General features: G+C 43.2%; 1 protein-coding gene across 1 annotated transcript in view; it reads left to right on the forward strand.

Moving 5' to 3' along the window:
* The first annotated feature begins 432 nt into the window (after positions 1 to 432).
* Positions 433 to 13,401, forward strand: part of UQCC1 (ubiquinol-cytochrome c reductase complex assembly factor 1) — a 46,942-nt gene continuing 33,973 nt past the window's right edge. Inside the window, exons 1-5 of the mRNA XM_002186848.5 lie at positions 433 to 576; positions 4,512 to 4,616; positions 5,933 to 6,037; positions 10,761 to 10,868; positions 13,142 to 13,214. Of these exons, the coding sequence (XP_002186884.5) occupies positions 448 to 576; positions 4,512 to 4,616; positions 5,933 to 6,037; positions 10,761 to 10,868; positions 13,142 to 13,214 (520 nt within the window). The 5' untranslated portion in view covers positions 433 to 447. The remainder of the gene's footprint in view (positions 577 to 4,511; positions 4,617 to 5,932; positions 6,038 to 10,760; positions 10,869 to 13,141; positions 13,215 to 13,401) is intronic.

Below are 13,401 nucleotides of genomic sequence, written 5' to 3' on the forward strand. Positions count from 1 at the left end.
AAGAGCTGAGACTTTGCTGTGCTCGGACTGTGAAGGTGCAACAGCCCAGGGCTTCAGTCCCTCCCGGAGGCACCGGCTGTTTCTGTGTTCCTGCGCCGCAAATAAATTGTTTTGTGGAACGAGACATAGACTCTGCTGTGGGAAACCTGGCCTGATTGTGTGAGAGTGGGGAATGCAGGGACACCCTTCGGCTCATTTGAGCCCCCCACTGTTGAGGGGCTTAGGTTCCAGCAGTGAAAGTGTCCGACCTTTGGCAGTGCGACTCGCCAGGGCGCTACAGAATGGTCAGAACGGGAAGTTTCCTTACAATTTGCCTCCCAAGGGTAGTTTATAACCTGCGCTTTAAATACGAGGGGAAGGTGCTCTCCCTTCCATGGAAACACAGTCACATAATTACTCTCTCGAGCGTGCCACTGCCGGCTTGTTTCACGCCGGGGAAGGCTCCCGATGCCGCGGGCTCCCCGCGCTGCCCGCCCGCCTCAGCCGCCCTCCCGCCCGGCGCTGCTCGCGGAAGGGGCCGGGCCGCGCCGGCGGAAGCGGCCCTGGGGACTCATGGCGGCGCTGGCGCGGGCCCTGGTGAGTGAGGGGAGGAGGGAGGGGAGGGAGGAGGGGAGAGAGCTCTGGTGCTCAGGGGGCGAGCGGCGTGTGGAGCCGGAGTTGTCCCCGCGCCGCCCCTGTGGCGGCCTCCCTCCGCAGCGGGGGAGCTTCCCGCTCTGTGGCCTCGCACCCGATGTCTGGCGAAGCAGCGGGGCGAGCTTTTCCTGCGGAGTTTGTGTTTGCAGAAGTTACTGAGGGGTGGGAGCGTGTTTAGGGATGGGAACGGAGCTGGGGAAGGGGCTGGAGCACCAGGAGTGGCTGAGGGAGCTGGGCGGGCTCAGCCTGGAGAAAAGGAGGCTCAAGGGGCACCTTCTTGCCCGCACAGCTCCCTGCCAGGAGGGTGCAGATAGGAAGGGTTCGGGCTCTGCTCCCAGGGAACAAAGATGAGAAGAAACAGCTTCAAACTGTGCCAGGGGAGGTTCAGCTTGGACCTCAGGAGGAGCTTCTTCACTGAAAGGGTGGTCAAGCATTGAAAGGGGCTGCCCAGGCAGGTGGTCGAGTCACCATCCCTGGAGGTGTTTAAGGGACTCTGTGCCATGGTTTAGTTGACATGGTATGTGCCCTAATGGGTGAGCATTGCCTTTATGGGACCTTCCCCTCTCACTCTGGAGGTGTTTGATAGCAAGGATAATGTAAAAATTCCAATTCCTGTGTTACTGCTCAGGCACTGGCAGTACCACAGGGCAGTGGTGGAGTTACCGTCTCTGGTAGTGTTCAAACACCATGTGGATATGGCACTCGGTGACATGGTTTAGTAATGGTTGGACTTGATCACCTTAGAGGGCTTTTCCAGCCCTAGTGGTTCTGTGATTCAGATTGGAAGTGTTTGGCTTCCTGTGAAAGTGTGGGTTTCCAACATTCCAACAACTCCACTTCTTTCTTCTTTCCCATTCATGTGTGGGTTTTTTCTATTAACTTTTGAAGGATCTGTGGCAGAGTTCCTCTTTTTAGCATATTGTCCAGGAAACAGAATTTTGTACCTGGGCATGATCTTCTATCACCACACAGCGTAGCCAGCGCTGCTAAGTGGGGACAGATGTCCCAGGAACAGGAAAGGCCTTTAGTATGGGGGCAATATCCACTTACGAAATCAGTCCCCCAGGTACCCCAAGCCGATGGCTCAGGGTGTGGTTTCCCCAGTCATGCTGAGCCCTGCCCTTTCAAATATCAAAATGAGAGCAGCTGAAATGCAGCGACCTTGAGTTCCTGCTTTCCCCTCCCACCCCTGACCTTTCTCTGTGCTTTGTCCTTGCTCGGTTGCCTGCCTTTTTCTTGGCCCCCGTGGTCCAAGTGCTGGAGCAGCAGAACAGTGACAACAGGTCGTGCAGTTTGAAAGCATTAAAGAATCGATGATCAGCAGGCAGGGAGGGGGGAGCCAGGCAGGAGGGGAGCAGGGAGAGCAGTAGGGAAGCAGTGAGGCACCAGAAGGGCTCAGCTGTGGAGCTGCACCCCCAGGGCAGGGTTTGCAATGAAAACTGCTTCTGAAGGGGAAGAATTTGCCTCCTGGGCTTACCTGTCCCTGAGCAGCTCCTCTGCCAGCTGCTGCTGGCATTTATGTGGCAAAGTAAGCTGATTTGATTTTTCAGCCTGACCAGAAAGGTTTCTCTTTAGAGAGGAGATGATGTAGTTACCTGCCATTTTTTGTAATCTGAAGTATGCTCGGCTTCAGCTCAAGAACTGCTCATCCCTGGCATTTCTCAGCACTTGTTTCTGCATTAGAATTTAGTGGTTTCCTAAGTTTATGAAAACGAGTCTTTAAACTTTCTGTATTTCTTCCTTCTATTGGAAGTAAGGAAAATTTGGGTTTTGTCTGACTTTAAGCTCCTTGTATATGATACAGCCCTGACATTTCAGTTCTGCTCCTTAATATTTACATTATGATAAATCTGGCTTTTGCCCAAGATACCTTGACAAGTAGCTTGTCTGCTACCTAAGACTTTCTGAAAGGTTGCCAAGAGGATTTAGAAGACTAGTGATATTCTTTCATGTCTATCTTGACAAGGCAGCTGTCTGTAGACTATTCCTGAGTAATCCTGTTCAGTTTAAGCTTGGTACATTTTCTTTCAGCCCAGGGGAGAACCAAAAGAAGCACTTGTAATTTGAAAGGAAGGCTGTGTTCTGCAGAGTGATGCTAGCTTAGAGAAAATTCCTTAGCTTCTCATATTCCCTGCTATCTCCTGGTGTCTGTTTTCTTTATTACTAGATTGTTTATCACATCTCAGCTTTTAAGTGTGCTTATGCTTATTTTTTGTTTTCGTATGTCTCTGTCCAATTTTGTTTCATTTGTGCTTTTCAGTATGTTCAAGCTCTAAGCCATAACCTGGGCATGTTAATGAGAAAAAGCCTCAAAAAAGTACTGTCACATCCTTGGAATTTTGTAGTAATTCTTCATTAAAAAAAGGTTACGTCTTACTAACTGAAATGTTTGTCAAACTGTTTGGGCCAGAACACTAGATTATTTCAAAAAGTACTTTGTGGGACTCGGCTGAAATGTTTTTTTGGATAGAAATGTATCATTTTCATAATTTCTCTTGCTGACGGTGATGTTATGTGCAAAGATCAGAAGACTGAGTAGTCTTGCTGCAGTAGAAGTGGGAAGGTGTGGTAGCAGTGAACACTAACCACGTTTGTCGTGGGACAGCATCTCTCCCTTTGCAGTGTTTAAAACCCCAGATCAGTTCCCTTAATGGATTTGAAGTGCAGCTCTGGAGTTGAGGGACAGCCTTCGAGGCTGATGGCCACACCTGAGGGGCAGCGGTGACTGTCCAGGTCACAGGAGGGGGACAGGAACTCGGGTTAGTTTGTGTTGGCTCCTCTTGTCTCTGGGCAGATCTGCTGCTCTTGTGCTTGTCCTTTCACTGGGCACCCCAGGGACAATCTGACTGCCCACCCCACCAGATATTAATACAAATTAATAAGATTTCCCTGAAGTCTTTGTTTCTGAAAACTAATTCTCTGCTCATACATTGGATGCTTCAATCTCTTAATCATCTTTGTGGCCAACCAAAAATGAAGCATGAAGCTATTTTAATTAGAAAATGTCATCTCCATACATTATTTCCAGTGTTAATGTAGTGCATGTATGAAGGAGGCAAATATTGTACTAACTTGAATATTGCAGAAGGTGAAAGATGCAAGAAAGGTGTGGGCAAAAAAAAGCTCCACCGCTTTTTGTATTGCTGACATTTTCATGACAGAAAATAATTGTCTTCACTGAAATTTATGGGGACAATATGTGCTTTTGGAATATAAAAATTCTTAGCTGTACCTGAGTAAAGTAAAAGAAAGATGCATAAAAACTGAGTTGGATGAGGGCTTTTTAGAGCTTACTCAGTCAATTGAAGAATGCTTCTTAAGCATTTGAATTTATTATATAGACAGAGAAGTTGTGGTGTGGTTTTATGATGTAGACAGCCCACCATTTCCTTCCATTCATCTGTTTCTGCCATCAGACTTGGATTGCATACTTGAACTGGAAGGCAAAATATTTTCATAATCAAAATTTATACTCTTGTCAAGCACAAGTTGGGAGTTGAATCTGTAGATTGTTAGAATCATAGAATATCCTGAGCTGGAAGGGACCCACAAGATCATTGAGTCCAATGCCCAGCCCTGCACAGACACCCCAACAATCCCACCCTGTGCCTGAGAGCATTGTCTGAACGCTCTGCCCCTGGAGCTCCGGCAGCCTCGGGGCGTGCCCATTCCCTGGGGAGTTTGGGCAGAGCCCAGCATCATCTGGGGGAAGAACCTTTCCCTGATACCCAACCTAAACCCTTCCCCCTGCCCCCACCCCGACACAGCTCCATGTTGTTTTTGTCGTATGAATGAATAAACCTGTGAGAGCAGAGGAACAGTTACATTATTTCTGCATGTCTGTGTCCTTTTCTTCACTGCTCATCTCCTCGTTGCAGAGCTGCCAGGCTGCAGTGACCCAGTGGATAGCAGGGTGCCGTGGATTGCTACAGACCGCCGCAGTCCCGGACCACTGTAGGCAGATGCTCTGCAGTGTTTTCCAGGTAAGACATCACAGCATGCTAAAGTGTCTGAAAAATGGAATGATCCTGAATTACCAAAAAAAAGTAGTGGTTTTTCAATAAAGAGGCTTCCAAAAGTGATGTCTTCACTGTGTATTGTGGGAAGACCAAGGAAACTCTAGAGCTCTCTGCTGCTGCAAGAGTGAGCTCCCACTCTTGTTACATGTCCAGGTGTGTCTTCTAATAGATCCAAATGATCTGTAATTAGAAGATTAAATGCAGAAGTCCAAATGGAGGTGTTACTTTTCCAAATGAGCTATTACAAGCCAGTCATTTTTGCATGCTGTTTGCAGTATTTTATTGTAGAGAACATTTTATTTTATAAAAATGGACTTCCTAGTACTGATGGATATATACCTTGCACAGCACATTTAGTGCTGTTCCAATGGAAGCTTTGCAGTTTGGCTCACTGTTGTGGGACAGCCAGCATAGTGCCAGAGTGTGTCTGTCCAGAGTAAATCAACTAGAGCATCAAGTAACAGCAGTTAATGATAAAGGGGTGAAAAATGTGTAGGAAAAGGGAATAGATGCTAACCCTACTGTTAAAGCACCAGTTCGCACCAGTAGCACCTGATGTTGGGACTAGAGGTGGAAATGAGCAGTTGTGACATTATTAATGAAGTTGGGCTTACTCTACATTTAGTATACATCTGGGGATGACTGCTCTGAACAGCATATTTACTCTGTCTGAATTAATTGATAAATAAGGTACTGCTAAATTGGGTGTGCTGGGAGGCTGTGAGAGGGTTCTGTTCAGTGTGCAGCTTCTTTCCTGGGGAGCCCATTTATTCCTCCTTGAGAGTTTTCCTTGTTATGCACTAGATCTGTGATTGAAGCCATGAGATCTGAAGTTATAGGGGCTGTAGTGGTAGCTTTTACACAGCAATTTGTGTTTTCTCAAGTCTTGGCCACAAAGACAAATGAATAGGCTATAAAGTTATAGATAAAAATTTGTCTGCTAAGTCACAAAAAACAATTATTCTTTATTAAGAGACAAACCCCATAATTAGAAGTAGTGTGAGAGTCAAAGCAGAGAGGCTGTGGCTTTTGAGTACAGTGTTCTACCAGTCCATTCCATCAGTACATTTATGGAACACTGGAAAATGTGGTGTGCAGCATTAAGCATAGACAGACATTTTGTTTGTAACAGTTGTTAAAATAAATTTGTGCTATTTATGATGCAGAGTTTTTCAAGATTAGCCAGAATTAATTGACTTGGAAACAAACTGTGGGTGGTTGATGGAAAGTTAAGTCAGTTGTCTCTTAATTACTTTTCTTTTTTTTATCATTTCTACTAGAGACACAAGGCTGGCCCCTTCCAACTCTCAAAATTCTGTGGTGGATTGATTCAAGCCAATGGAGCCATCACACAGCAAAACAGATCCTTTTACAATACGAATAAGGTGAGAAGAGTTGGGAAGTTTTATTGTTGGAGGGCACATGTGCTAGGGATTCTACAGAGACAGGAGTCAAAACACTTCTCAGAACACATAGGAGAGGATTCAGCCTTTCTCTAAGATGTTTTAGTGTAATGTGAACAGTGAGTCTGGTAATTGGAGAAGGAATTCTGTTCCTTTCCAGAAAAGAGGGCTGGCATAGGAAGGTGCAGTTGCAGTTGGATTATCAGGGTGAAGGTTCATTGACAAGACTGAGGGCTCCCTTGCAGACAAGAAAGAAATTAAGTCGAAGTGTTGGGGGCAGATGTTCCTTCCACACGTTAGAAATGACAAGATGTTTCCTTATTCTTTAGTTTGGGAATAATGTATGGTGACATTTTCGCTATCTTCTAAACACTGAAAATTGTCATGCAGTCTACTAATAACAGCGATTATTGTGTAATAATTTACTGTTCATCTGTACTATTTTGTTGATCTGTGGTCTATGTGTCTTGTACATGTATTGTCTTTTGTCTTTGAGTAGAAGTTTTCTGAGGCATTAATTAACTCCATAAGATCAGTTCACAACTTAAACTATGGGTGTTAGCATCTCTCAGCTAATAAATATCCTGGTATCTTGTTAATCCAATGTGAAGAAAATGGAAAAATAGAACACGTGCATGAGAAATGAGAGGACAGAAGGAAAAAGAGTTAGGGATTGATAGGTAAAACTTCCATGAAAACAATAATCCCAGTTTGCTATCTAGCTAATAGTGCATTTTCTGGGTGTGGAGTTAGAGGTACATAATAAGAAGCATTTTAAATAGGTTCTTTTGACATAGATAGAAAAATGAAGTAAAACCAGAAGTGTGCAAGGGAAGAAACCCTGCCTGCTCTCTGCATTTAGTTCTTAACTAGGGGTTTTCCTTCTTCTAGTCAATTTTTCAGTGTTTTTCAGCTGTTAAGATAAACCAAAGGTTTTGCAGACAGGGATTGAAGCATATACAAAGGGATTGCACAATTTATCATGGCCAGAGCTAAAGTTGTTATCCAGACTCCCAAAGAGTCTGCATGCCCCTAATCCCCACTCCTGCCTGCACTGCTCTGAGCCCTGCACAGGCAGCGCTTAGAGAGTGGATCTGGGAGAGCAGTGGGTGACAAGACTGTGCCTCAAACAAACTCGGAGTGCCATGAAGATCTTCAAGGCAGGACTCAAGATTTGCATTTGGTATACTGGAAAGGGCAAGGTGAGGTGCACAAGGGCTGAAAGATGGATGGGGAAACTTCCCAGTTAAAATAGCCATGGTGTAAGAAGCCAGGCAGGATTTATGACCAGAGAGGAAGCAGTTTACAACACTGTAGGTTTGAGGTGGGTTTTTGGACTGCAGCTTCATTATTTTGAATAGAGAAGTACTTACTCATCTTTGAAATCTGAACTTGACTATGCAGTCCTGGTGGGAAAGTGGTTTGGAATTAATGGTGAACTCCAGATGTTTCAGTTTATGTTTGGTGTCAAAGTTGAAATGATTGTTTGCTTTAAGCACTGCCTTTCAGGTATTGAGCAGGAAAGGCAGCCTGAGGTAGGCTTATCTCCCTTGCACAGTGTCTTCATGAGCTTGTTTTGAGCGAGTTATAAAATATATTTTAAAAGTTTTCTTTCTCTCTCTCCCTCTCTATCTCTATCTCTCTATCTCTCTCTGTGTTGTGGTTTTAGCCCAGCTGGTAGCTAAGCACCTTACAGTTTCCACGTCCTCAGCCCAGTGTTCCCTGGATCTGAGTTTACAGATGCTTTTAGGATTGTTTAATTGCATTTGGCTGCAGTGTTGGCATTAGCAGGATGAGCTGCAGGCCTCTATCCATGGGTTGAACCAAGCACTCTCTGCTTAAATCTCTTCACCATCTCTTGAGCTAGTCCAGGCTGCCTTGCAGAAGGATGAAACAAGAAACATGGCATTTTCCAGAAAAATATGCTTGTTGTTTAGCCATTGTTTTAGTGATGAGCTAACAACAGATGAATTGAAATAATTTAGGTTTTTAACTTTCTCTGCATGATGAAAAACTTGTACAGAGGGAGACTTCATATGCATTTATAGATAAGAGGCATGTAGAGAAGTTCTGCCTGGGTTCATTAGAGGTTCAGTGTGATTTGAATTCCTGTGGAGGAGATGAATGTTGATTTAGTGAACGTGGCAGTAATTATTGGACACAAGTTCTACCTTGAGCAGTTCTTGGAGAGGGATTATGGAGTTATGATGGAAGGTTGGGAGCCATTTGTAGTGTAGCAGGGAGTACTGCATTGCATAATCTGAAGAGAAGGTACTAAAAACTGGTTTAAATACTCACAAGGTGTCAGGGGAATCACTGGGTCCATCACGTGTGGCTGAGGGTGGGATGTGCCTCTGCAGGCGTTGGTAAGGGGGGACGTGGTGAACAGGTTTAATGACCAGCATTCAGAGGAGGACCTGAGTATCACAGGAGGTCCTGGGCAGTGTTACACTGTCTGGGAAGTTGACAGATACTTAAATGGTGCTGGCTGTGTTTCTCCCCATTTACCTGAATGTCAGGATTCAAGGCATTGGCAGCCATCCGTGGTCAGTGCACAAGTGCAGAGTGTTTTATCTCAAATGCTCAGGCTTGTGTGTGGATATACACAGGGGTGGATTCTGTGTCAGAGCTATAATTTTGACACCTTTACAGTTAGTTTTTAATTAATTACAGAAACTTGTGCAGAGTATTGATCTGTATTTTAATTTGTATCTTAATATGTATTAACTTACCATTCATGCCATTTCAAAAACTAGTATATTAGTGCTAGGAAATCTATAGAGAAGGATCAGAAAGGGAAAAAGCTTTCAATATGGGAATAGCCCATTTTAGGACCCTTCTAAACTAAGGAATATATATATGATACTGGCCTATAAAAGTTACTGAAAAGTGGGATAGGAAATAGTTGTTTGCAGGTTCTTATGGGAAAATTGGGAGCATCCAAGGATCATAGAATACTTTGGGTTGGAAGGCACTTTTAAAGGTCATCTAGTCCAAATTACAAGGCTGGATTTTAAAAAGGCACAAGGGACTTTTTTTAACATTATTAAACTGTGAAACCCAACATACCACAACTTTGTGTTACTGAGGTTAAATAGTTTCAAATGCCAGGATACTGCAGGTGTAGCCAGTTGGACCTGACAAAAAAAATGAATAATTACATTTTCTTGTGCAGGAATGTCTGTCAGAAGCTGGACAGGTACATCCCAGCAGGCTGGGGTGCTGTGTGCTGTATTTCTCTGCTTTTGTGTCATCCCCAAGAGTCTGCTCCTAACCCTTGCTGGAGCTGGCATCCTGGTCTCTTTACTTTCATATGTTATAATGCCTCTCAGCTGTATTTCCTCAAGTCATATCTAGGAGCTTCATCTGCAATAAATAGGTTAAAAGTCATTTGTTGATAGCAAAAAGTCTATATTGTATGCTTAATTCATGGAAATTATTTGCTGGAGTACCAGTGGTGATTACAGCTGGCTGATAGCTGCTGCTGGGGTGCTTAGAGGCAGAATGCCGTAAAGTTTTCTTACCACTTGTGCTGCTTTGGGCTGGGGGAGAGTAATTTTCTTCCTAGTAGCTGGTATGGGCTGTGGTTTGGATTTGTGCTGGACACAGTCCTGACATCCCAGGTGTGCTTGAGTTACTGAGCAGGGCTGACACAAGGCCAAGGCCTTTCCTGCTTGTCTCCCCCCCAGTGGAGTAGCTGGGAGTGCCCAAGGAATTGCAGGGACACAGTGGGGACAGTCCAGACCATCCAGCATCATTCTCACATATAAAGCTTGAAGGAAAGAAGGAGGAGGAAGTGGGAAGAAGGAGGAAGTGGGGGACACTGGTGTGATGTTGCTCTGATGGAGCCCAGCTGTCCTGGGGATGGCTTAGCATTTGCCTGCTCTGGGGAGGTGAGAAATGAATTCCTCCTTTGGCTTTGCTTGTGTCTCTGGCTTTTGTTGTACTGCCCTTATCTCAACCCCTCAATTTTCTCACTTTTACCCTCCCAGTTCTCTCCCCTGTCCCCACCTGTCCACTGGGCTAAAGCCACAGCATCAGCCCAGGGGTGTTTAACGTGTGTGTTGAGTCTGGAAGAGAACATTTATCTTCATGTTTGCAGACAATGCAAATTATTGCTGACTAAGTACTTTGCTGATCTGGATTTTCTGCAAGTACTCTGTAGATTAATTGTAAGGGGGATAAGAGTCTGGGGGAGCTCTTTGGTAAGAATGGTGGGATCATGTATCTTCATTGGTTTTAAAATAGAGCTCATTGGTTTGTGTACTGTATAATTACTGTAGGATGCCTGTGAGAGGAAGAAAGGGAATATGAAAGGTTAGCTTTATTTACTCTGTTTCTGTGATTTTTTTGCTCATTTTATCTGCAAAAGACTTAAACCCAAGTAAAGATACCTAGAATGAATATGGGAGTCTAGGATAGGAGCCATATTTTGGAAAGCAGGTTTCTGTAGGTATTTGAATGTGAGCTTCCAATGGGATGTTATCACAATGGTTATGTAATGTTTGTATTCATAAACAGAGGAATGGCACATATGAAAACCAGTGGAATATTTTCAGGGGAGAGCTAAACAGTGTTTTGTTTTGTTGAACAAAGAAAGCAGGCAAAAACCCCTAAAATTCTCTGTTAAATTTGTAACTTTGCAAACTAAAATGTGTCAGATTTAAGTGCTGAGACTAAAATATGTGCTATTTCAATTTTACAGCATCTTTCTGCAAAAGATACCTTGCTGCCATCTGAAGAAAAAGTGGGTGCTTTTACAAGGATAATGGAAGCAATGGGGTTCGCAGGACCACTCAAGTATAACAGATGGGTAAAGCAGTAAATTAATAATTCTTTTGTTTGTTTGATAGTTCTAAAAAGCAGACCAAAAACACTCCACATCTTTTTCTTATGATAGGAGCAGTACTTAATGATAAATTTTAATGTAAATTCCTGTTTTCTGATGTAAGGAATTAATAATCCAGATCTTGAACCTCCATTATGCATTGCCATCATTGACATATGCAACAATACTGTATTTGGTAGAGTCTAAATCCTTCTTGATTTTCTTCAGATAACTGATTTTACTTCATTTGTGCACCAGAGTAAGAACCTTACTAGGAGGGTCTGCTGAGCAGTCAGTGGTGAGATATGGTGTGGTTGCTGTTCAAATCACTGTTCAGTGGTAGCTGACAAGGGCAGAGTCACAAATAGGTCATTCTCTTTCTCCTTTTACTTTTAAATAGCCCTTTAATAAAATGGTTGTTAACATTGACTAAGTGAGTGCGGTTTTGTGAGAGATGCTTTTGGTTCCTGATGTGGAAGAAAAAAGATGAAATTCATAATTTCTTTTCTCTGAACTAAGGAAGAGTACAAAAGAATAAGAGGAGAAGGCAGCTCAAAAGAAGGACTGAGCTCAATTGTATTGAAATTATAACCAGTTATTTGAATAAAAAAAAAATGGAAATTTTAAGGTGCTTTGAGTAGCTGCAAGGCAGAGTGCACCTCTTCAGAGACTGATCTGAAACACTTGCTGGTTGCATGCTTCTCCTCAGAAAGTGTAAAGCAAAGATAAATGACTTGTAACAGGCTTAGTTATTTTGGTTGAAATCAGTTGCTTTAATCAGGTGATGCTAAACCTCTTGAGAGTGTAGTTTCTCTCCCATGTGCTTGTGTACATATTGTTGTAATAAAGATTCTTGTTAGCTCTAAGTGTTGATTTCAGAGTTCTCCTTAATTGCTTCTCTTTACTGCCTGCTTTTGGCTAGGGATCCTGGGTTGGGAGAGAGTTATTTTGTGGTTAGGGCCCAAGAGACCTGAGTTCATTTTTGGCCTTGCCCGTGCTCTCTAGGAGATCTTTGGGAAGTTTCTTAATATTTCTCTTTCTTTTTTCTGTTTTATTCTCCCTTCCCCCATGCTTCTTCTACACCCTAAATTTCCATGATTAAATTTCATCAGTTTCTCCTTTGTTACCTGCATTATTTAAGGGCTGGATTGTGGGGACTGTTTTTTACAATATGTTTTTAATGTCTAGCAATGCCTGCTCTGGGGCAGTGACTCTCACCAGGGAGATCTCTGCTCACAGGCCAGGCAGTGTTTCCTTTAAAAGGGAAACCTTCAGAACTGCTGTAAGCAATGTAAAACATTTACTTCGAGAAGTTTAGATGTATGTTTGATTTTTGACAGAAGCCTAAGATTACTGAATAAGAAAAATAATAGGCTCCTGTGTTTTCTCAGCAATCAGTTGCAAATTCTTTATTTTCCTTTTGGTTGGAGGAAACACAAATAATTACTTTGGTGATTTGAACTGCCATTTAGCAGGCAGGGTGCTTATCCTTGCAGCATGGTGAGCACTGAGATGGTCACTGGTATATATCACTAGAAAAAACAAAAATTCAAACCAGAGCAATCCAAATCCAATGCCATTTCTCTTTAAGATTTTTGCTGCTAGTTATTGTGCTCTTTGAAGCTTCAGCACGTGAGTCTGTGTTGTAGGTGATGCACTGGAGGTGTTTTGGGTGCAGTGGGACGCTGGGAACAAAATGAGAATTGCCAAAGCTTGCAGGAATAGCTCAGGTTGTTCATCATTTGGGATTCCTTTCTCACTTTTATAATCAGTCAAGTGTCACTTTTCTAGAAAAAAAAAGAAGCTATTTTTAGGACATGTCTGGTATGTGACTTCTTGAATATTTAAAACTTAAATGACACAAAACACTCTTAGTGGTATACATCACTTAAATTTATTGGAGGAAACGAGGAGTTGGGAATTGGGATCTTCAGAGACTCTGTAAGGGAAACCATTTAATTTATATTTTCTGTAATTATATCAAGTATTTTAACACACTAGATTTGGAAGGATATTCAGGAAGACATTTAATAATTTTTTTTTCCTTCAAGGCAGAATTAATTGTACTCATGCCATTACTGACTGATCTAATAGTTTAATGTGCTCCTGAAAAATCTCAAGTGATGGTGATTTTCAAAAGAAGTGTTTTCAGAAAATGGCAGTGTGGGACAAAGGAACAGTGTTCAGGGACAAAGCCAGCAGTGTTCACCAGCTCTGGATGAGGAATGCTTCAAGTGTTGTCTCTTCTTTTTGTTCAGAAGCTCAAGGTGGCAGCCCTGCGCATGTACACGTGCTGTGTGGAGAAAACCGACTACGAGGAGTTCTTTAACAGTAAGTGCTGGACTGATGGCGTGTGAGCTGCTGCCCTGGTAAGAGAGCACATGGTGGAATGGTGTCACTGGATATATTTGTGCCAATAAATGCAACAACCTTACCAGGGCGTAGTCAGCTGGAAGTTGAAGCATTCCCTTAAGCTCGGAGAGACAGGGGTGCAAGGGCAGACTCTGGAGTCTGGTAT

This window comes from Taeniopygia guttata, chromosome 20 (genome assembly GCF_048771995.1).
Source record: "Taeniopygia guttata chromosome 20, bTaeGut7.mat, whole genome shotgun sequence".
Classification (NCBI taxonomy): Eukaryota; Metazoa; Chordata; class Aves; order Passeriformes; family Estrildidae; genus Taeniopygia; species Taeniopygia guttata.